We start from the raw sequence: 22,816 nt of genomic DNA on the forward strand, positions 1-22,816 counted from the left end.
TTTAATTTAGATATTAGACTGGTTTCATTTTGTCTGGTAAACGGAACGCACTGTACTAAGTGATGGTAATGGTCTATTTTCCTTAATATAACACTATAATTCAGTATAAAACACTGCAGGTATAATGTAACAACATGTAAGTGTTTGATTAATGTGATTATTGTTGTGGTAGTTGAAACTATAATATAACACTACATTTAAATATAAAACACTATATTATAAAAAAAGAATTCATTTATATCAATTTAAAAAAATGACAATTTCTATTCATCTTGACAACCTACAAATTCATAAAATATAACACTATAATTAAATATAAAACACTATAAGTAAATGTCAGACTTTAAACTAACTGTATATCACAATAACACCGTGTATATTACTGCATTTAATACAGATTACCAGCATGGTCACATTTGATTCATGTTATGTGAAATCGAACCTATAATATAACACTACAATTCAATATAAAACACTATATTTAGAATATGATAAACGAATTTAAGAAAAAACAACGTAAAAAACATTATGTTTCCCATTCATGGCCAACATGAAAATAAAAGACAAGTTCGAAATCTATAAACTTCAACACAAGGAATCCAACAAAAAATTAAACGTCATTAAAAAAATAGAAAAAACTTAAAGTTTGCATAATTTAGTAATCAACTACTCCTGCTCTTCATCTTCTAGCTCCTCTTCGTCATCTCCTTCACCTGCCGCATCTTCTAGCTCCTCATCGTCATCTCCTTCAACCGCCGCTTCATCACTTTCTGAGGAGTCGTCATTCTTTTCCCTTGCCGGGTACGAGCAGGTACGTATATTATGCCCCCGACGTTTGCAATTGCTACATTCACGACCCTTGTTTTTCTTGACATATTGAATAATGGCAATTTCACGATTACTCTTCATTCTGGAAGGCTTACCCATACCTTTAAATCTAATGGTTTTCGGCATGCAAACAGTTACAGGTGTTTCTTGGGTGTATCCAGTTATTTCAGCAAACCTATCGCGACGACTCCTAGGGGGTGCGTTTACGACTGCCTGATCAGCCGTCGATTGATACTGGACAACATGGTCCCTGAAAGCGCACAACACATCAAAGTTATGAACCAACCTGTTAATAAGAGACTCGGCTGACCTTGTTATCTCCCGTACAACACCATCAACTTGCTGTTACCGATCATCACTTTCACTAATCCCTAATATCGCTCAAGGAGCACTATTAGGAACAGCTTCCCTGGTCCACCGTCACATTATATACCTTTCAGGGAACTGCCTGATATCAAGAAACCGCAAAACGCAAAAAATGTGCGCACACAAAAGCCCAAACTGTTTATACCTATTGCATGAACCACTCATGGTCATGTCTAGTTGCCGCATCATAACCTAATACATAAAAACAAAAAAAATGAGAACAAAAATATATACTCAATTAAAACTATCAGATAAAACACCATGAACAAGAAAAATTATAAACAAACAATTGTTATATTCTATGGTTACCTGAAAAAATGTAGTACACATTTGAGAAAAGTCTTTCACAGAGAAGTTCACAAAGTTATCCTCTCTATCATCCCATTTTCCAATACCACACTTGTGAATGGCTGTCTGAATTTCAAGTTGCGCATCGAAGAAAATTGTCCGTGCGTATATGTTTGCCGCCTGTTGTTCTAAGACAAACTCTTTTGCAAATATGGGTTCGTGTGCCTAGTATCGTGATCATTCTTCCTGTGCTCGTGTGTTTGGGCTTCAATTGCAGAGTCAAATGCCCCAAGAATTCAACAAGCGTACAGTTCGGGTTGCAAAACTGCCCAAAGAAATGGTTCTCACTCTCCGAACGTGATGAAGTACGCATCAGCCCTGACATGTGTTCATCACGATAGTACGCAGGGATCCATGTATCCCTAATCTGATAAATTGACTGTAACCATTCATGATTCACCAAATCAAAATCAGCCAATATAATACCCCATTCAGTTTCAAACTGTTCTGGTAGTAATGCATCAGTCCAAACAATATCACACAACCTCTTCTTAAAATCGGTGCTATTGCATAGGTTGGCGCCAACCTAATAAACAACGAGTCAACAATAAAAAAATTAAATATACAAAATACATGATAAAACATTATACAAAAGTAAAACAACATCGATAAATAAAAAACGACATATTAAGATATAAAAAAGTACAAAAAACTAACAAAACAATTCCATTAAAACAATAAACGTCGTAAACAATAATTTTGGTATTTAATAAACCTTGGTAGTAAGTTTGTCCATTATATGCCACATGCAAAGCCAGTGCCTACTTTCAGGCCAAGTATCTTGAATAGCTTTCCTTATCGCTGGGTCTTGATCAGTTACAATCACAGGTGGTGCGCGCCCAAATGCCTGCCGAAATGCGTTAAGCAAACAACTATATGTTTCGGCAGTTTCATTACCTATTATAGCAGCACCCAAGGTAACATTACGATAGTGATTGTCAACGCCGGTAAAAGGTACAAACATCATATTGTACCTACACAAAAAAAAAACTGGTGTGATTACTGATTTGATATTGTAAAATCCATACAAGTGTAAAAACATAAAACAATCTACATTATTTAAATAATAAATTGAAATTAAAACACTATTAGTATGAGATAAAGTTAACGAGTCTTTTCATGCATATCCCACTACACTAAAAACATTATCATGGTGATAAAACACTATGATATAGATCTATTATGGATGTAATGAATCTAAAAATAAAGTAGGATACGAACTTGTTATGAAGATAAGTAGCATCGAAGGACACAACATCCCCAAACATATGAAAATTTCTCTTTGTATCACCATCGGCCCAGAACAACGCACGTAAAACGCCATCGGCAGTTGTTAGGTATTCCATAGAGAAATTGGTCATAAATTCTTTCTTCCTTCTTAGGCGTTTGATAACCATGTCAGCATCGTACTCAGCTATATACCTATTTAAGTCTCTCTTGAAGTTTTTGAAGTCAACTTTAGTGGCACCTACCTTATCAAAACCTCCATAAAGAGTCCTCATAATGTTAAACGCTAACTGGACCAACGTTTATGGCACTCAAAGCATCCACGGCTTCTTCCTGTACGTAATTGATTCCTCTGTTTTCAGGAAGCAGGTACCTGTCATCTTCAGCAACAAATGAGTGATTATGCGACTCCTCGAAGTAATAAACCTCGTAAAGATTATCCGGGGTTAACTTAACCCGAATGCACGCTTCACATCTGGTCCTTATAGAAGGAACCCTGCGAGTAATCTTAGACTTCGAGTTAACATTAGAACTACCGGCTTCCTGAGTCGAGTCAATCGCCTTTAAGGTTTAGTACCCTCTTTTGAGCATACGAACCATTTATTATGTATTACATCCTATCGAGGCTCGTATTGAGTACCCTTCCTAGCTGTGAAACCTCCCGCCTTAGCATATCTTTGGTAAAAAAGAAAGGCATTTTCGAGCGAATCAAACATCATATGCATCTGAGGTTTAATCAAATCATCGACATCTGGTATAAATGTCTTCCTCCCAGAATTTTGGGACACCTGAACATTACCAACGGGCTGGTATGTAGGGATATCTACAACAAAAAATCGACACATCAGTCGTTTATAAAACAGTGATAAGAACATGTTTCTAAATTTGATAAAACACTATATGAAGATATAACACTATATGTTTACTGTAAAGACACTATACAGCTTAATTAACAAATAATCTGTTGATTTAAAACACTTAATAATAATAAAACACTATGAACCATAAAATAAATATGTCTGCACAGAATATAACAGTATTGGTGTGGCGTAAAACACTATGAAAAGAAATTAAGATGCCTGTACATAATATAACACAATAGATTGGGGATAAAAAGACTATACATCTAAATATAAAAAAAATAATAATAAATAACTTTGTTAATGATAAAACACTACACAAACTTACCCTAATACAATTCAATGCATAAAACAGTATGAAGGGGAATTCAGATGTGTGAATAGAATATAACACTATTGTTCATACATATGACACTATACATCTAAATATAAAAAAATATCTTTGTTAATTATAAAACACTACAAAAACTTACTAAAACAAGGGTAAACAATTCAATGTATAAAACACTATGAAAGGAAAATAAGATGTGTGAACAGAATATAACACTATTGATCATGCATATAACACTACACATTTAAAAATAATAAAAAAAAACATGATCATGAAAAAACACTAAAAGAACAACTTACCCTAAACAACTTAATCTATAAAACACTACATACACACAAAATCAAACCATACTCATGTCCTGTAAAAACGGCATACTAAAAACAAAAACGTCGAACAAATAACACTAATTATCGGAACATGATAACTATTAACAGATTAAATTACTATGATACACATGTACCTGCATCGCCGGACTCCATAGAAATTGATATAAAACACCAGAATCGAAGAAGGGCGCAGAAGTTAAACAACTGTATTGTCTCTAGCGATTTCATAAGACTTCTTGTATTTATAATTGATGATGAATGATACGTAGATAACAATCGTATTGGATGTTGCAAAAAAATACAAAATTCGAATCAATCCCTAAACATTCTCATCGCCAGTTATTTTTTTTCAGTTATATTATAAATCAATTAATTGACAAGAATGTACAATTACTAATATACCATTTTGAATTAATTAAGATGAGGTACACTTGTCATTCCCAAATTATTTCTTACACTTCTTATAAAAGATGAACTTTGTACAGGATCCTCTACCTAAATATATCTAATATCTAATAAAAATTTGGATACGTGGATTTACTTGAACGTTAAAGTTACAAGAACAAGTATTTAGGTATTATTTTATATTTTTGATTATTTAATGATATTATACGGAAAATATGAAGAAAATAAAAAAAAATCATATAAGACTAAAGTACTAATATTATAACAATTAAACATTACAATTTTGCATCTTATGAAAAAAAATCTCTCTAACCTAATTTGATATTTTAGAGTCACAAAGTTTGTCTAATATACGCTCACCTGTGAAAAATAAATGAATTCATAGCATGTTACCCTATAAAAATTTTAAAATACGATCAAGTGACATTTAAATTTGTAAACGTTTACATAAAGATGTATTTTTTTTTCATAACTAGTAATATGACCCACGTGCGATGCGCGCAGGCTCATTGCAAACATAAAATAGATTAGTCCAAACGTTGTGTGATGCGGTAACTATATGAAAACGCGCATTTCAACGTATCCGATTTAACTCAACGTAACCTATATAAGTATTGCATTTGGATAAAAAGGTAAAGTAAATCGAATTTGTATCGTATAATCATAAAGTATTTATATGTGACGTGACTCAAACATAGGAATCGTACCCAAAAAAGAAAAGCATAAAAACGTGTATAAAGAGAAAACTGACACGTAATCAAAGGGAATTAATTAGAACATTAAAAAAACCACAAAAGGACAAAAGAAAATACATTCACATCAAAGGGACATTAGTGTTTTGCAAAGTAAAATTGTACTCACCGCGCGTTGCGACGGGGTCGAAACGTAGAATAACTCGAATTTATATTTTCGAATGAAAACGTATTATATTTGACCACACTCGTTTGAAACAAAATTTATGTCGAAACCTAGACCAACCGAAACGTACATAAAATAAGCACAAAAGTGTATTATATTTGACATGACTCGTTTTGAAAAAAAAAAACTAGCATCGAAACGTAGACCAACTCGAATTTATAACTACAAGTACGTAAAAAATTAGTTTTTAAAAAGCTAAGAACGAAAGGAGTAAACTCAAAACTATAGAAACTTGAGAGGATCAAAATGGTATTTTATAAAGTTTTTAAACACAATGACAAATTAGTTTTTTAATATGAAAATTAGCAAATGAATGCTATTGAAAAAAAAAACATATATATTAGTTAAAAAATTAATATGTTAAAAAATAGAGGAGTTAGTATAGTATAGAAGATGGTAGGGGGTTAGGACTACTATATACAAAAGTTTGGTTGGGGGGGGGGGGGTGGAAACCCCATCGACATTCTACTTTAATATTATGTATAAAATATGTAAAAGAATAAACTGCAAAGTGGTTTGCGTCATTCTTTTACTGCAAAGTGGTTTGCGTCAGCTTGTACTTTGACACCTTATCTACCATTATTTGTTGTATGGCACCTCTTAGTGAGATTTCATTGCACTTTGACACACTCCCGTCAGTCAAAAGTTAACTGACCGTTAGTGTTAAGGGGTAGGAAGATCGTTTCATAGTTGAATCTTCATAAATACATTTCACAACCTCCCTTATCTTCACTTCATTTCGATATGCACCTGCACTTTACCAATGACTCACAATCTACCACACACACACACGCACACTTTGGTCACCAAGCTTAACCTCGCAGCCGATCATGGAGTTCACTATGGAGCTTCATAATGAAGCAGTTCATGGTATGATTTACTTGTCAATTTCACTTTTTTAACTTGATTTCACTTGTCTATTTCTTTAATTGTAATTGAAATTGAGATGTTAATGGTACTTGTTTATCCGATTTAGTTGGAGTAAGGGTCCACGAGGCACAGAACCACCACACCATGGTGCAGGTGCCGATGGTTCTACTATGAATGAACAAATTTGCCTTTAACTTTGCTGTGGTGTTCTCGCCATCACCACAACAATCACCACCAAGCAGCAGAATGCCATCACCCCCTTCTCTAGTCCGCCGTTACGACTGCCATCACCATAACAGAGCATTGCCATTGCCATCACCACCGCATTCACCAAGACTAGTATAATACTAGTTTGGTTATTATGATTATGTGTAATTCTTAACTTAGTAATTATGGTCAAATATGTGTCACTAGGTTTGAATGGTTCTTTTGGTATTAACTTAACTTATTGATATGTATAATTATTGAATGGTTCTTATGGTATTAGCTTGATATGTATATTATTGAATGGTTCTTGAACATGTTCATTGTGTTTATTTGGTTAGTTGAATGCATGCTTGGGTTCACGGGGGTTCACAAGGTAGCTTAGTCATGTGTTCACATATGCAATAGGGTAGCTTGGTTTGATGGTGCAATAGTCACAGGTTTAGATATAATCAATTCACGTGGTAGCTCGGTTTGATGATGGTCAATGTTAACCCCTGTCAACCCCTGTGAGCAATAGTCATGGGCAATAGTCATAGATGAACAATATTCATGGGTTCTCAAATGATGCATAGTCACATATGATCAAATCATAGGGTAGCTTTGTGATGGGTTCATCGATGCAATAATCATGGCTTCACAGATCTATTAATAGGGTAGTTTAGTCATGTGTTCACATATGATCAATTCACAGGGTAGCTTAGTCATGGGTTCACATGGTAGCTCATTCATGGGTTCACAGATGATCAATTCATATAGTTACAGATCATATTGCATTTCAATACAGTTGGTGACAGTTCAGAAACTTAAAGCAACGTATAGTTCACATATCAATTCACATGGTAGCTTGGTCACATTGCATTGCAATCCAATTGGTCACAGTGCAGGTTTGATGACAGTCACAGATCTCGTCTAAGTTACATTTGTTGGACTCAGATGATGGTCATGGTGCAGGTTCAATGCTCACATTGATGGTCATAGTGCAGGCTTGATGGTCACATTATATTTGTTCGTAGTGGAATCATGGGTTAGATTGTTAGTTTAGTCATGGGTTCCCAGTCAAACATTGCATTGCCTAGTTTAGTCATGTGTTCACAATCATGGTTTGCATAGGTTTGACTAAATAAAGTCAAAGAATTACAGTTTGTGATTTGGTTTGATTATTATCTTTGACTAATTAAAGTCAAAGTATTATGTTTGGTTTGATTATTAGTAATGCTTTGATTACGTTTGACTGTTAAAGTTAAACAAATTGTGAGATTAATTTGATTATGTTTAATTGAATAAAGTAAAACCTTTGCATACGTATGTTGTGTCTTTAAAGACGATGAAACAATTAGAACTTAGAGAGAATTTCAAAGTGTTATAATTATAAACCAAAGGGTGGCATACTGCAATTGTAAAATGGTAGGATTGTCTTTTTACATCGTTTTTAAACTAGCGTGAACGGTCAAGGGATGTCAAGGTGTCAAAATGCAATGAAATTCCACCACAGGGTGCCATACAACAAAAAAGTGGAAGATAGGGTGTCAAAGTGCAAGTTGGGGCAAACTATAGGGTGGCAAATTGAAGTTTACTCAACATAAAATTACAGATAAAACGATAAAAACATTAGTATTAACAAAGTATTAACCCTAAGATAAAGTCCATTTATAAATAATTTGCTAGGTACACAATTAAATTTGATTAGCATTTATTTTGGTATGTGTGATTAGGGATGAGATTGGTACACTACTCGTATCCGTACTCATACCAATGCCGAAAATACCATTATCGAATTGGAACGAAACTGAGAACCAAATATCGTACCGAATATATTGGTATGGTATGAGTATTTTGGTTCGGTACCCGTTTTGGTACCACTTTATTTCTATTTTATTTTCTGAGTAATCGTACGATACTAAATAGGTAAAATTGGCACGAGTACCAACACAACACTATAGGAATACCAAATATGTAAAACCGATACGAGTATCAATACGACACGGGTACCAAATAGGTAAAATTGATACGAGTACCATAAATATCATAATATGAAATAAAACATAATATAAAAGAAACTTTTAGAGTTCTGTATAAAATACAGTACCAGTACTTGTTTTTACCCATACCTATACCTAGGGATGAGCAAATCGTTCCCGGTACGTACTGAATTTACCGAACTGGGTACTTTTCGGTACCGATTCGGTACCGACTTTTAGCATTTTCGGTATCGGTTCGGTACCGGTCCGATATAGTACCGGTTCGATAGCGGTATTTACTGGTTTTTACCCTCAAATACTGGTACCGTACCGGTACCGAACCTTACCGAACTAGGTATATTCGGTACCGGTACCCACTTTTGGGGATTTCCGGTACCGGACGGTACCGAGCTCATCCCTACCTGTACCAATATCGAAAATACTAAATACCAAATACCAAAATCAATAAAACTGGGTACCAAATACCCAAAATTGGTATGGATACATATACTGATACAAATGAGGGCATAAGGGGACTGGGGGCGGTCCGTGATGGCCCCTCCATCACGAGTGATGAACATGGGAACACCGCCGCCACCTATGAGTTCCACGCGTGAAATTTAAAACGCGTGGAAATCTTCACGCGTGAAATTTAAAACGTTGTAATGTTGCAAAATTTGAAAGTTGGGCTGCTTTTTTTAACTGTTTTTTAACGGTAAACTTTAATAAAAAAACCTTTAAACCTTATATATATAATATCTCCATTTTTAACCATTTCCCCCACACCAAAACACAAACACATTTCACACAATCTACATCTTTCTCAAATGGAGTTTCCTACGGATTCGACGTTTCCGATGGACAGCGATGGCAATACCCAGTCGTCTTCCGACAATGAGACGCTTAAATATTTTGTGCCAGTGTATAACGAACTTGAATCTAGTTCGTCCCGCCAAAAGAAGAAGATGGTAGATCGTGATCGTATACATGCCAACGAAGTGTTAATGAACGATTATTTTGTGGAGAATCCGCCCTACAATGCCAACACGATCTCGAAACCCTCTTCCGAGAAGCTCAGCACGTCTGTTTCAATGAACGCACTCTGAAGAAGGAAAGAATCTATCACGATGGAGCTCAGCTTGTAAGCAAATCGAATGGGATCTTCTATTTTCTGAACCGAATTTGGATCCCTAAGCGGACCGAATTACGAAAGATTTTGATGGACGAAGCCCACAAATCCCGATATTCTATTCATTTCGGTGCCGACAAAATGTACCAGGATCTTCGCTATAAGTACTGGTGGCCGGGCATCAAGAGGGATATTGCTCTCTACGTTGGGAAATGCCTGACTTGTGTAAGAGTCAAGGCTGAACATCAAAGACCCTCTGGCTTACTCGAACAACCACCAATCCCTATATGGAAGTGGAGAGTATAGCTACGGACTTCATAACAAAGCTTCCGCACACGTCATCAGGTCACGACAGCATTTGGGTTGTCGTTGACCGTTTGACCAAATCTGCTCACTTTTTGCCAATACAGGAAGACTACAAGGTAGAACGATTAGCCCGAATCTACACCGACGAGATCATTTATAGTCATGGTACACCTCGCGAAATCATCTCTGACCGAGATGCTCGGTTTACCTCGCGATTGTGGGAAACGTTTCAAGCGGCTCTCGGTACGACGCTTAACTTAAGTACCGCATTCCATCCTCAAACCAACGGACAGACTGAAAGAACGATCCGTACCCTTGAAGACATGCTCCGTTCGTGTGTCATAGATTTCAGTGGTAATTGGGATAAATACCTGCCATTAGTCGAATTCTCGTGCAACAACAGTTATCATACCAGCATCCAAATGGCACCATTCGAGGCTTTATATCGAAGAAGATGTCGATCGCCTATTGTATGGCACGAGATCGGTCACTCGCAATTAACCGGTCCCGAGTTACTACAAGAAACGACTGACAAAGTTCTCCAAATTCAAGACAACTGTTGAAGGCTCGAAGTAGACAGAAAAGTTATGCCGATAGACGATGCAAGCCCCTTGAATTTGACGTTGGCGACTACGTACTCCTAAAGGTGTCACCTTGGAAGGGTGTGGTCAGATTCGGCAAGAAAGGGAAACTAGCGCCTCGATATGTTGGACCTTTTAAGATTCTGGAAAGGATCGGAAAAGTCGCCTACAGACTTGAACTACCGGAGGAGCTTAGTGATGTGCACAAGATGCAACATATAATTTACATCAATTGTGGTATAAAACTAACCCTTTTTTGGTACTAATGTTGGACAAAGTATGCTTTTGTCTTCCTTTTGTATTTTCAGGATTAAATGAGCTCAAATAAACAAAAGAAGCAAAAAGGCAGCTAAATCTAAGATAAATACAAGAAAAGGAACAAACGTGGCATGCCCGACCTCCCGACAGCATCTTCCCAAGCAAAACAAGAAGACAGAAGACTGAACACGCCCCGTGCTCAGTGAGCACGGGGGCGTGCCCAATGTCAGCAGAAAAGAAAAAGTTGTAGAAGCTTCCATCGCCCACCACGGGGCCGTGCTCAGCGGACACGGGGCCGTGGTCAACTATAAGATTCGCGGAATCCAGGCAAATCTTTATAGTACAGATATGCTTCTGCACATGGGGTCGTGCTCAGCGGACACGGGGGCGTGGTCAACTAATGCAGACAAACTGCATTTAATGAAGAAAGAGAGGAGGATGGACACAGGGCCGTGCCCAATGGACACGGGGTCGTGCCCGAGCTTATGTTCAGCCTATAAATAGGAGTGCTTGGAGCTCTTGCAACACATCCCTTTGCACACCACCTCTCTCACACTTCACCTGTGACAACCATCAATTTTGCATGCATCCGTACAATTAATGAATTTTAATTATGAGCTTAATGACTGTGCTTGATTACATCTGATGCTTTAAACTGCTTACTGATTTATGTTATATACATACATATGCATTCTTTACATACAGTCACTTCAATTATTTCATACAGACTCTTAGTGACAAACCTGATGCACAAAGCACAGTTAGTACAGTGAGCGAATAACTCAGACACGAGCTGACAATGCCAGCACTTAGACAGATACTATTTTTAGGCCAGTATGGGCCAGGGATAAAACACTACACCAGTGTGGAGTGTAGGGAAGTGAGGACCATAAGACTATGTCACTAGGTGATAGTTTGAGTGCCGGAAAGTGCCTAAAACGCAATTTGATTACAGAATTCCGCATTTTAGTAACAATTCAGCTTTTAACATACTCATATTATACAGAGTATTAACTAAATGGTCCTGGACATTTTCCTAAGTGTTGGAATTAATTTCGTTACAAAAAGATGCACAAAAGACGCTATTCGGGACAATTAAACGCTTTAACGGAACGATACGAAACCGAACAACCAGACATTACCCGGGACACCAAAATATTATTAGAAATATTATTTTATCATTCCTAATTAATTATGATCACAAAAATCCCTATACACCATGAAAACATGGCATACACCCACTATACTTGGAAATACCCTTAACCTTCTAACTTATTACCTAATAGTTACCAAAAACTTACACTTTACCCCCCCCCAAACCGATTTTCTGCCATAATCATTTAAATATATTTGTTGAGATTGTGTGAAAAGAGGATCTTGGTTCTATTGGCCAAAATTATGGGGTATGATTACCCTATGAACTAGTAGTGCATGTTTCCAAGACTTACCATCATCACTATCAAACTAACACTCAACCTCTCTCTCCTCCCTCCTTATTTTCGGCACAAGCACCCCCCCCCCTCTCCATAACCGAATTCACCATCACCTTCCTTCACCATCTCCATTTCTTTCACTAAAAGCTCTTATTCAAAGATTTAGGATTCATCCATAGAGGTGCTAGATTGAAGGTGTTCAAGGAAGTTTGATTCAAGATTTGTCACCAACATTCCACCATCATCTCATTCTAAGATTACTACCCTAGCCTTGTGCTAGTAGTAAGTCTCTTCACACTCTTGTTTCACCTTGATTCTTGTTACGATTTGTTGAATGTTCATCACACACAAAAGTTAAAACACTAAAATGTGAACTTAAAATTCTGCCTAAAAACCATGTATAAAAGCTTGTGAGAAGTTGAAATCTGGATGGTTTAGGGTTGGTTAAAGCATGATTGAAGTTTTAACATTTGTTCATCAATAAACCATGGTTAGGATCTTCGTTTATGCACTTTTAGTCACCTCTACAATATAAACAGCTTGCTGAGTTGGATTTTCAGCCAACTTTAACAGGCTGTAACGGGATCATTTTAAAAAGAAAAACGGATTTTCTAAAGCCTAAAATGAGTATTTTGGAATAACTAAACAAATGGCACTGGAATCGTAATTTTTCGTGACCGTTTACTATTTTTAAAAGACTATTTTTGGACAGCAGCTCAAGCTGCATTTTTACTGCAGAAAAAGTGTGTTGTTTTCGAAGTCATAACCTGAAACCTGAGTGAAACCGACTCATGGAATTTTTACAGTAGATGGACACCGTTGTCAGGACGACCCTCCAACTGGAATTTCGTCAAACGGACTTACGGTTGATTTTTAGTGAATATTTCCGTAAACTGCGATCAGAAGGTAACAAATCTGATTGCAGTCGAGAAAATGATTTTCTATAAAATATGGGTAACGAATTGGACTTTGATATTTTTACACAATAAACTTTGGAACATATGTGATATTCTGTAAAAATTTGGTAATTTTTAGAAAAGGTTAACTATTTTATAAAAATCCTCTAAACTCTAACTGTTTTCAGTTTTATACTTCGGGGGTGAAATACATGTTACAATTATTACAGACATTTACAGACTTTTACAGACATTACAGACTTTTACAGACATTTACAGACATTTACAGACACTTTTATACATGGTATGATTAGCTAAGGAATTTACTGTTAGATCACGTGAATGGATAGGCTATTACCGTAAGACCATTAATCCTTGTATAAGGACCGAGAGGCATGAGTGATAGATCTATTGGGTGTTGCGAGCCCCACACATGGGCCAGCGTGTGGCTGCATGTGGTGACTATGTCGTTCCGCCGGAAGGACCGGTATGAAGTACGCGTTACATGTTTGAGTGCTTCCTAGGCCATATCACTTATTAATGTATTAGCTACACATTAATTGATCTGTTTTTCCTTATTTCTACATACCAAGGACATACAGACACATTTTAACAATTTATGCAGACATATATTAACGATTTGTACAAACTCACATACACATGAACTCGCTCAACTTTTGTTGATGTTTTCCAAACTACATGTATTTCAGGAAATTAAGTATGGATCTGGCGGGCGTTGGAGTTCCAAGTCATGTTAAGTATAAAGATGTCATCCATGGTTCTTGGGTTTGGCCAGCGTGTCTTAATCCTGGACGAGACACGTCTTCCAAACTTTGATTTCAACTATTATCTTTTGACGAGTCCTTAGCAAACTTTTACACAATTCATCTGGCTTGTAAAACTTAAATTTTGAAGTCTACGTTTTAGACAATGTTGTTATGTTTTAAACTCATTTTATGGATGACAAATCTTTGGTATTATCATATAGATTGTTTGATATAGTTGAATGCAACGATAACAAGTAAGTCACCCCATAATCACGCTTCCGCAAAAGTCAGGGTGTGACAGCTTGGTATCAGAGCTTCGATCGTAGCGAACTAGGATTCATTCTCGAGTCTAGACTACGATCAATAGGGCTCTCACGAAAACGCTTTTACAAACATGTTTTCATTGCATACACAAAACACCTAGATCCAGGGAACAAACATTTTTACAAACAAAAGGCACAATACACATTCCAAAATACATGTTTATAATTCAGTCTTAGAGACTGAGGGGTTCAATCTTAGAGATTGAGGAGGTTCAGTCTTAAAGACCAGGGATTTAGTCCTAGAGACTGGGGAAGTTGGTCTTAGAGACTAGGGAGTTGATCTTAGAGACCAGGGAGTTGGTCTGAGAGACCAGGGAGTTGGTCTTAGAGACCAGGGAGTTAGTCTGAGAGACTAGGGAGTTCGGTCTAAGAGACTGGGTGAGATAGTCTAGGGAAGACTAGGATGATTACTTGCTTACATTGCTATCGCATACATGCTTAATTGTTGATTATTGATAAACGTGCATATGTGGAAACTGTTTTAATACATACTATGACTACCATGCACCGATACACATGTCGCCTTGATCAAAAAGCGAGTTGTCAAGCATTGACAACCCTACCGCCACCGCCACAGATGATGAGACTGTACCTGCGCCAGAGATTGTCTGACGAGTGACCCTGACATGTTGACCAAGAACGAGGACGACTGCCAACCATCCGCGCTGCCAGACCCTGGTGATGAATTACCCTTGCAGATGGCTTCCTTGACAAGAATCTTCCTGTCATCCTTGTTTCGGTCCACGACCACCTCATCATTTGGACACTTCGATGACGCACACATCGTGGCTCCGATTCTCGACGCCGTACCTCTCATGATTATTTTCCCCAAGAATTTACCCCTTTGACAAATTGTTAGATGAGGACGTTGTTACTAACTCTACGTTTTGAGATCCCTATTGTCAAACTATCCTGTGATTCTAGTATACACTCGATTTCAGACTCCTTTGAGTCTGCGACATTTACGACTTTACCAACAGGCAGGCTACCGCTTTTTGCTCCCGACACGGACGACGACGCCGCTTTGACTACTGCATTAACATTTGCTCAAGATCACATACCCTCACACTCCCCAGGACCTGCCCCTGAGGCAGCTCCAGTTCCTTGCGGGCCAGCTTGATGTTGCACCTGCTGGTCCTGCACCCTTGCTTGATTATGACCCTGTTTCCTTTTGGTTTACCAGACATTGCACCTCTTACCAGACCCAGTACCCGCACCTATTGAATCTCCTTTTGTTGAGACATTTCTACCGCACCTGCACCCGCTGACGTTGCTCTTGTGAAGACCGACGTCCATTGCGCCAAAATGCCTAACGCTTTCCTTCAAGATATACCCGCACCCTAAGAAGGTACTCCAGATCAGCACCTGCGTAACGATCCCATCGGCTACAACAACATTTTCCTACGACCTCACAGACCGCACCATTTGCTACTTTCACCCCTACGGCACTGGATGAGCCATTTTGATGGTTCTTATCATACACTACGCTAATGTTAGATCCTCACACAATGGAGGCCACACACAAGATGAGTTGCACCTGTCACATGAGCTACAGTTTGAGGATATGATTCGCAGAGTGTTGGAGCTTGAGCTGACACCACATTTGGTGACTTCAAATGCAAAAACATTGCATAATTGAAAACATGATTTATGTATTTACATCACAAGACAGCATATTGCCTGAAAAGTTTATGTAAGACACCACGCCCTCCACCCTGTCTATTGCCAGTATACATTGAACCTCCACATATATCAAGGTTCCTTTTGCGCTCTCGACCGTTGCTATCACACCGTTCCCAGGATTCTGATACTCATTTCTTTACTATCGAGCAGCAGAGCAGACAATTACTTCGACGTGTACACAAGCCCGAGGAGGAAGTCCACGCGTGTTAACGGTTTACTTTCTTTTCCTCCTCTTCCTCAGTCACCAGTATAGTTGGTTTCTGGATTCATGCGGATTGCATTACACTTTGGTAAAAACACTAATGATAAGCCGGGTTTGTGGAGACTTTAAAGACCACTTCTGACTACGTAATTTTGATGCACTAATATACTTGTTGGACAAGGGTAGGGTGACCCTGCGTTCCTTCTGATATGATACGTTTTTTAAGACACAGTGATTATGGTCGGAGGATGACGAAAGCCCAATCATCTTTAAACATGCGACAATACTTATGGCTAATAACTAATGAAAAACTCGGTCGCTATGTTCCCACTAAGCACGCTGTTGATCAGCATATTTGTGCTACAACTATAATGCTACATGTTTACTTGTTACGTTCCTATTTACATGTTGTGCAATAATTGTGACGATATGTGATTGATTGTTATAACAACTACGTATATACATATATGTAATACACCCCCTGGGTTTCAGTCGTTAAGTAGATGCTTTTGTGCTTATGTTCTTAAAGAAACCTGACCTATCCAATCTTCCTCTTAGAAGATGTCAATTCAAGGAATCACCGATACCAACAACCCTCTGCCGACTACAGAGGCGGAATTTCAAGAACGCCTCTTACAGGTCATCGCGCAGTACGAGGCCCTTCGCTCTGAGCGCAGCGGAGGTACCTCGGGAAATAACCCATCCAACGGCTGTACCTACAAGCAGTTCTTAGGCTGCCAGCCCCTACATTTCGACGGCACTGGGGGTGCCGTAGCTTTCGTGCGTTGGATTGAGAAAACGGACACTGTTTTGCGTGCGAGCAAATGCGCCCCAGAGCACCAGGTCACGTACATTTTTGGACTGTTCCAAGATGGGGCTCTCTCATGGTGGAAACTCCAGGTTCAGACGATGGGCGAGACTACTGCGTATGCTTTATCATGGGACGAGCTGAAAGAGCTAATGCATAAAAAGTACTGTTCGAGAACAGAAAGCCAGAAGGTGGAAACTGAGTTCTGGAACTTGAAGATGGAAGGTCCAAAAATAGCTGAGTATGTGGAGAAGTTCCAAGTTCTGTCGCGTATCGTTCCTTACATGGTAGACCCAGAGTTTAAGAAGATTGAGCGTTTCATTTGGGGAATGGCACCCCAAATCATGAGCATGGTGACGACATCGAAGCCTACAACGATCGCTGAAGCCATTAATCTAAGTGTGGCCTTGACTGAAGAGGCAATCAGGATGAACAAATTTTCAACCTCTGAGGGAAAGAAGGAGACTCATGTAGAGTCATCTGGAGGCAACAAGAGAAAGTTGGCAAATTTCAAACTGGGTACCCAGTCGAGTAGCAACAACAAGGCCAAAAAGAGAAAAGAGTACATGGGTAAGCTACCTAAATGCGACAGGTGCCGACGTCATCATACCGGGCGATGTAAAAATGGGAAGTGTGACAACTGTGGCAAAGTGGGACACAACAGGGAAACGTGTTGGAGTGAGACGAAGCGTGGAAAGAAAGGAAAGGGGAAAGATAAGGGATGTTATACCTGCGGGGATATGAGGCACTTTAGGAAAGATTGCCCAAGGGAGATTAAACAAAGTCACGGGAAGAATGTCTAACACCGGAGCCAAAGAAGCACGCCAGGAATCCAAGCATGGATATCGGTACGTCCCATACTACTCAATGTTATGCATCTGTATTGCCAAATACTGTTGCAAATTCTACGATTCGCACCTCTAGAGTTTGAGAGTATAATTGGTTTAAGCAGCGAGTAAGTAGATATTCCAGTACCCATTAGAACTAGCTTAAGGGAAGCTTCGATGTGATGCTTGGGATGGACTGGTGGTCGAACAACCATGTGAAGATGGTTATCCGCATCCAGATGACGAACGGAGAAACGACCGTGATTCATGAAGCAGGATATGCCCCTACAAAATACCAATTGCGGGGAGGCACAAAAGTTGTTGCGTAAAGGATGTGTTGTTTCTTGGCTCATGTCGGGGACAAGGGAGCCAAAGAACCAAAACTCGAAGATAACCCTGTGATAAAAGAATATCCTGAAGCCATCCCCGAAAACTTGCCAGAATTATCTACTCAATGACAAGTCGAATTTTGCATCAATTTGATTTCCAGGCGCCGCGCTTGCAGCCAATACACCTTGGCGATTTATACCTTCGGACATGCAAGGATCGACAGTGTAGCTTCAGTAGCTGATAGAGAAGGAAGATAACAGACCGAGTTTCCCATTTTGGGTAATCCCAACTCTGCTCATCAAGAAGAAGGATGTGACTTTCAAATGAGCATCAATTACTAGGAGCCGGACGAGCTAACCCACGAGAGTCGGTGACTCTCGCTAAGGATTAACGAATTACGTATTTAACTAACTGTGAGGATCCAACTACTATTACACGACTGATTGATGGTCAAGTGTCGTTAGCGATGAATTCAGGAAGAAAGTACCGGGGAAATCGTGGGACGATAACTTGTCTTTAGACGCACACAAGATGGTGTTTCCTACACAATGCACAAAACCGAGTTACACAGAATATGAAACCTTGAGGATCTAGAAAACATATGATTAGGACCCTTGGGAACCCAGATCCAAACATGTAAAGGTTGTTACTTAGACACCATATCTATTAACTCAATCGAACACCACTAACCTGACATATATGCCATTTCAGTTAACAGAACAGAAAGTACTTGAAATTCTTTCGTTTAAATCTTCATTTTTGCTTCTAGCCGAGTAGATGTTTGCATCTCTACTCCCCTTAAAGTAGTTGTATCGCTTTGATTTTCTTCGCTGAGAGCGAACACACATTTGCTTCGGTACTTGGTCATTACCTCATACTCATTGTCTCATCACTTGAAAACTCACATGTTATGCGTGCAACATCTGCTACGCATACGGTTTCATTTCGAACGCTTCATTAAAATTCAAATATGATGTTGCTAAATCTAACTACTGGTTCGTGATTCGAATGGCCTACATTATTGTAACAGTTGACTCTTTGCTATCAAGTCAACACACTTTCTCGAAAACTTCTTTTGTTTCAAGATACCTTCATGGTTTATTTTTGTAACCATGCTGAGACTTCCCTTGTTGATACATACGTTTATTGTCGGGTTACGCTGAAAATAAGTTCAATTGCTTGAACTTCTCCATTTTGCATATTTGGTTTAAGACGTCATATGATGTATTGAGGGCATCATATTCAATCATTTTTGCAAAGACTCTTTCATTACGAGTCGTAGTAGATTCGGTTGATCTATGACTCCACTAAATCGTTTGATTGACTTCGACACCTTGAGGTGATATTTTCACAAAATTGAAGCTTGTGCTACTTGGGTTACTCACTTCATATACGGATTTAAATTATTTATTTACTCTAAATCCGTCTCGTTTATCGCAATTAAAGCAGTCTCAACACAGTTGTGCGTTAATGTCACACCCCCAAAACTACCCCAAGCGGTAACCCCCGCGAGGCGTGTGACGTACCAGGATCTAGCCACCAATCACATTGAACTCATACAAGATTTTAAATAAAACTTTCATTTATTTGCATTACGTGTTACAAAAAAAGTAATTACAAATCATCGTATTCAGCGGAAGCATAAAACATTTCTTAAGTATTTCGTAAACCATGTGTACATAAACCATTAAGCTTCTAAGTTTTTCCATGTATCTCAACCCATGACCACTCCAGCCTTCCAGACAGCAAGTTCCACAAGTTATAACCGTATAGACCTGCAAGCATGCAGACAAGTGTGTCAGACGACGCTGGTGAGTTCAAAGTTTGTTAACGCGTTTAGTTACCAGATGTGTGTTTACAACAGTTCATCGTTTAGTTTTGATGTTGTTATTACTCGATTACCGTATGTGGCGACTAGATGTGAATGCCCAACCCCAATGCCTCCATTTAGGCATTGGTCATGATGTCAATGTATCAAACAACCTTGAATAGATGTAAGGGGTCTTATATGTACATGATGAGAATGCCCAACCCCAATGCCTCTAACTAGGCATTGGTCATGAAGTCCAGGTAATTAGTTCACGCCCGTCCTTTCGGCCCGGTGTGAGGGTGCCAAACCTAATAGCGCTATCAACTAAATACCTCGTTGCTTCTTCCGCAACACGGTAGATGTATGGGGTCTTACATGATTTATACTGTGTTCAATAACCAACATCCCAAATAAACAGTTTACCCAGTATTCCCTTTAGAAACGTTTACCAGATGTCCCAAACCACCGGGACACATGCTTAGAAAAGAGCAGTGAACTCACCTTAGATTGCTCGGTATATCATGTTACCCGTTCCCAGTTGGTCAACCATACCCTACCGTGGTTACCAAAGATAGTCAGTTTAATGTTCACATATCACGTATCCTCAGTAAACGTTACACAAGTAGCATACAGTAAAACAAATTTCACTATGCAAGTCATAACAAGAAGTCGTGTAACATATTAGTCCATTATTAATGTACCTTTGTCTAACAGATACTCCTACGCTATACCGGTTCACATTACAATCCATGTTTTAAACAAGCACTTAGCAGTCCAAAACATCAATCATAAAAGTGTGCAGTCTCATAAGTCTAAGGCCCATCGATGGTGTGTGATCGAGTGGCAAGTGTGCGGTTCTAAACATGTGCGTGAGGTGTTTCCTTTGTGCGACCAGAAGGGATGTGTGAGATCCTCAATTAAAAAAACCAGGCCAGTTACACTTCTATTTTTCTAACAACTATTTACCATGTTTGTAGGCAATCACTCAATAGTTATTCTACATTTACATTACACAAAAGGCCTACAAAAAAACACTCATGTTGTACGTGTCATAATCAGTAATATAATAACCCATTACCATCAAGTAATCATATAACATGTATCCAATTCTCATGCAAGTTCAAACCACAAATCCAAGTTTCAATAATCACTAACAGTCGGTTCATTAACAATTTCCATCATTCGACAATTTCTTAAACCCACCAACAGTTTGCGGCCCATCCTAACAAGCCCACTAACCCAGCCAATCGGTTATACCCAATAAGCTCACACTTTAATGACTTAAACAATTTTTATAAAGCTGATCATTATCATATACTATGTTAATTATGTCAGACCCAACATCATCATTGCTAGTCATCATGCACTCCCAACAATGACAGCATCAATTTGCTCAAGATAAGCAACACAGTTTACAAGGCTCTTATATTACTCACATAATCAAATTTACCTTATAAATTTATAAACAATCATTGACCCTATCCTATGACTGACACCATCATTATAATATGCACATGGTTTTGTTTAGATGAAGACTACGAACATATTCACATGGGCCGCCAAAATCCTTTATCAAACTATTACATGCAAACCTATTGGACCTTTACTGCTAGTGTTACGTCACAATTAATTATGCATCACCTAACATTCATAATATAAATTCTATATATACATCTAATCTATCATGGCAACAAAGGTGACCAAGAAGCAACGAACGAAAAGCTATCACCTAACATTCAAAGAGAGAAGCATACTAACCGTACACAAGAAGCAACGAACGAAAAGAAAAGCTCCGACCAGATCAGTGTTACCGTCGACCAAGAGGGGGGGGGGTTAATGCTAGGGTTTGCGTATCTTATACAAAATATAATTAAATGGATGCCCCTAATTGCTTATACAAATGTATTAAGTATTTACGTAATACATTAACCTACATGGAGTTTGGGTCGGCTCGGTTGGGCTTAACATAATATAGATATATATATATGGGCCGAGATAAAACCCAAAGAACCAAGGGGTTGTGGTCATATAATCATGTCACATTTATCTAGCATATAACCTTCACATATAATTATAATGTGTGACTGAATATACTCATATAATTTAAACTTCTATCATTAATATGTAACAACACACAACTATTTACTCATAGAAATTAAGTGTAATCAGACAAGTTTAATCACAATCACACTTAAAGAACATAGACACAAAGACGAAGTATAGAAGGACATGAATGATATCAATACAGTTCAAGCGCCTCGAGATTAAACAAAGCTAACCTTGAAAGTTAGGGTCGTCACAGTTAAGGCAATGGTACATGGATTCATTTCGTAGCACGATGTACCTCCTAACGATACTTTTACTATCATTCGAATACCTTGCGGTATTTAATACCTTTCACTTTCGATCAAAAATAGTGACTCTTTGATATTTCATATTCAACTGGGAACTTTACGACATTGTGTAAATCAAATCTTCAGGTTGTCTCAGTACACTTTCATGAGATTTCAGGCACGGTGAACTTGTTCAGTCACCATTATTATTTCTCGTCATTTCGACACCTTGTGGTGTCATTGCAAATTTGCAGCTTGTGCTAATCATGGTCGATCGTTTTACACAAAACTACATATACTTTTGTTTGAACTAAGTCATTTAAACATTTCGGATGCAACTACGAATCAAGACAATGATACACCAGATTCGCTTGTATTTCATTCAGTGTATATTCGCAATTTGAGAATGTCAACACACAAATCCTTACCATTTACTTATTCGAAAGTTGACAAGTCATTTCATCTCCAAGTGGTTGATTTTTAGCT

At 38.3% G+C, this 22,816-nt stretch overlaps 1 protein-coding gene and 1 long non-coding RNA gene across 2 annotated transcripts; one reads left to right on the forward strand and one right to left on the reverse strand.

The window, feature by feature from the left end:
• Nucleotides 1-666: 666 nt before the first annotated feature.
• Nucleotides 667-3,044, reverse strand: LOC110907067 (protein FAR1-RELATED SEQUENCE 5-like). The gene is made up of 6 exons (XM_022152101.1): nt 2,764-3,044; nt 2,258-2,516; nt 1,682-2,068; nt 1,504-1,608; nt 1,262-1,386; nt 667-1,078 (listed from the first exon to the last, which is right to left on the reverse strand). The coding sequence occupies exons 1-6, from the start codon at nt 3,042-3,044 to the stop codon at nt 667-669; spliced, it is 1,569 nt and encodes a 522-aa protein (XP_022007793.1).
• Nucleotides 3,045-6,293: 3,249 nt separating this feature from the next.
• Nucleotides 6,294-6,987, forward strand: LOC118486287. Its single transcript, XR_004878278.1, has 2 exons — nt 6,294-6,479; nt 6,586-6,987. It is a non-coding gene; the product is annotated as an uncharacterized LOC118486287 (long non-coding RNA).
• Nucleotides 6,988-22,816: the final 15,829 nt, after the last annotated feature.

Source organism: Helianthus annuus, chromosome 14, assembly GCF_002127325.2.
Source record: "Helianthus annuus cultivar XRQ/B chromosome 14, HanXRQr2.0-SUNRISE, whole genome shotgun sequence".
Classification (NCBI taxonomy): Eukaryota; Viridiplantae; Streptophyta; class Magnoliopsida; order Asterales; family Asteraceae; genus Helianthus; species Helianthus annuus.

Excerpts from the sequence above, each read along its gene's own strand:
- LOC110907067 (XM_022152101.1), bottom strand. The coding sequence starts at position 3,044 with ATGAGGACTCTTTATGGAGGTTTTGATAAGGTAGGTGCCACTAAAGTT. Across the intron at positions 1,609-1,681 it reads GAACCCATATTTGCAAAAGA|ACAGCCATTCACAAGTGTGG; the intron begins GTTTGTCTTAGA and ends CTTGAAATTCAG. Across the intron at positions 1,079-1,261 it reads ATCAGGCAGTTCCCTGAAAG|GGACCATGTTGTCCAGTATC; the intron begins GTATATAATGTG and ends GTGCGCTTTCAG.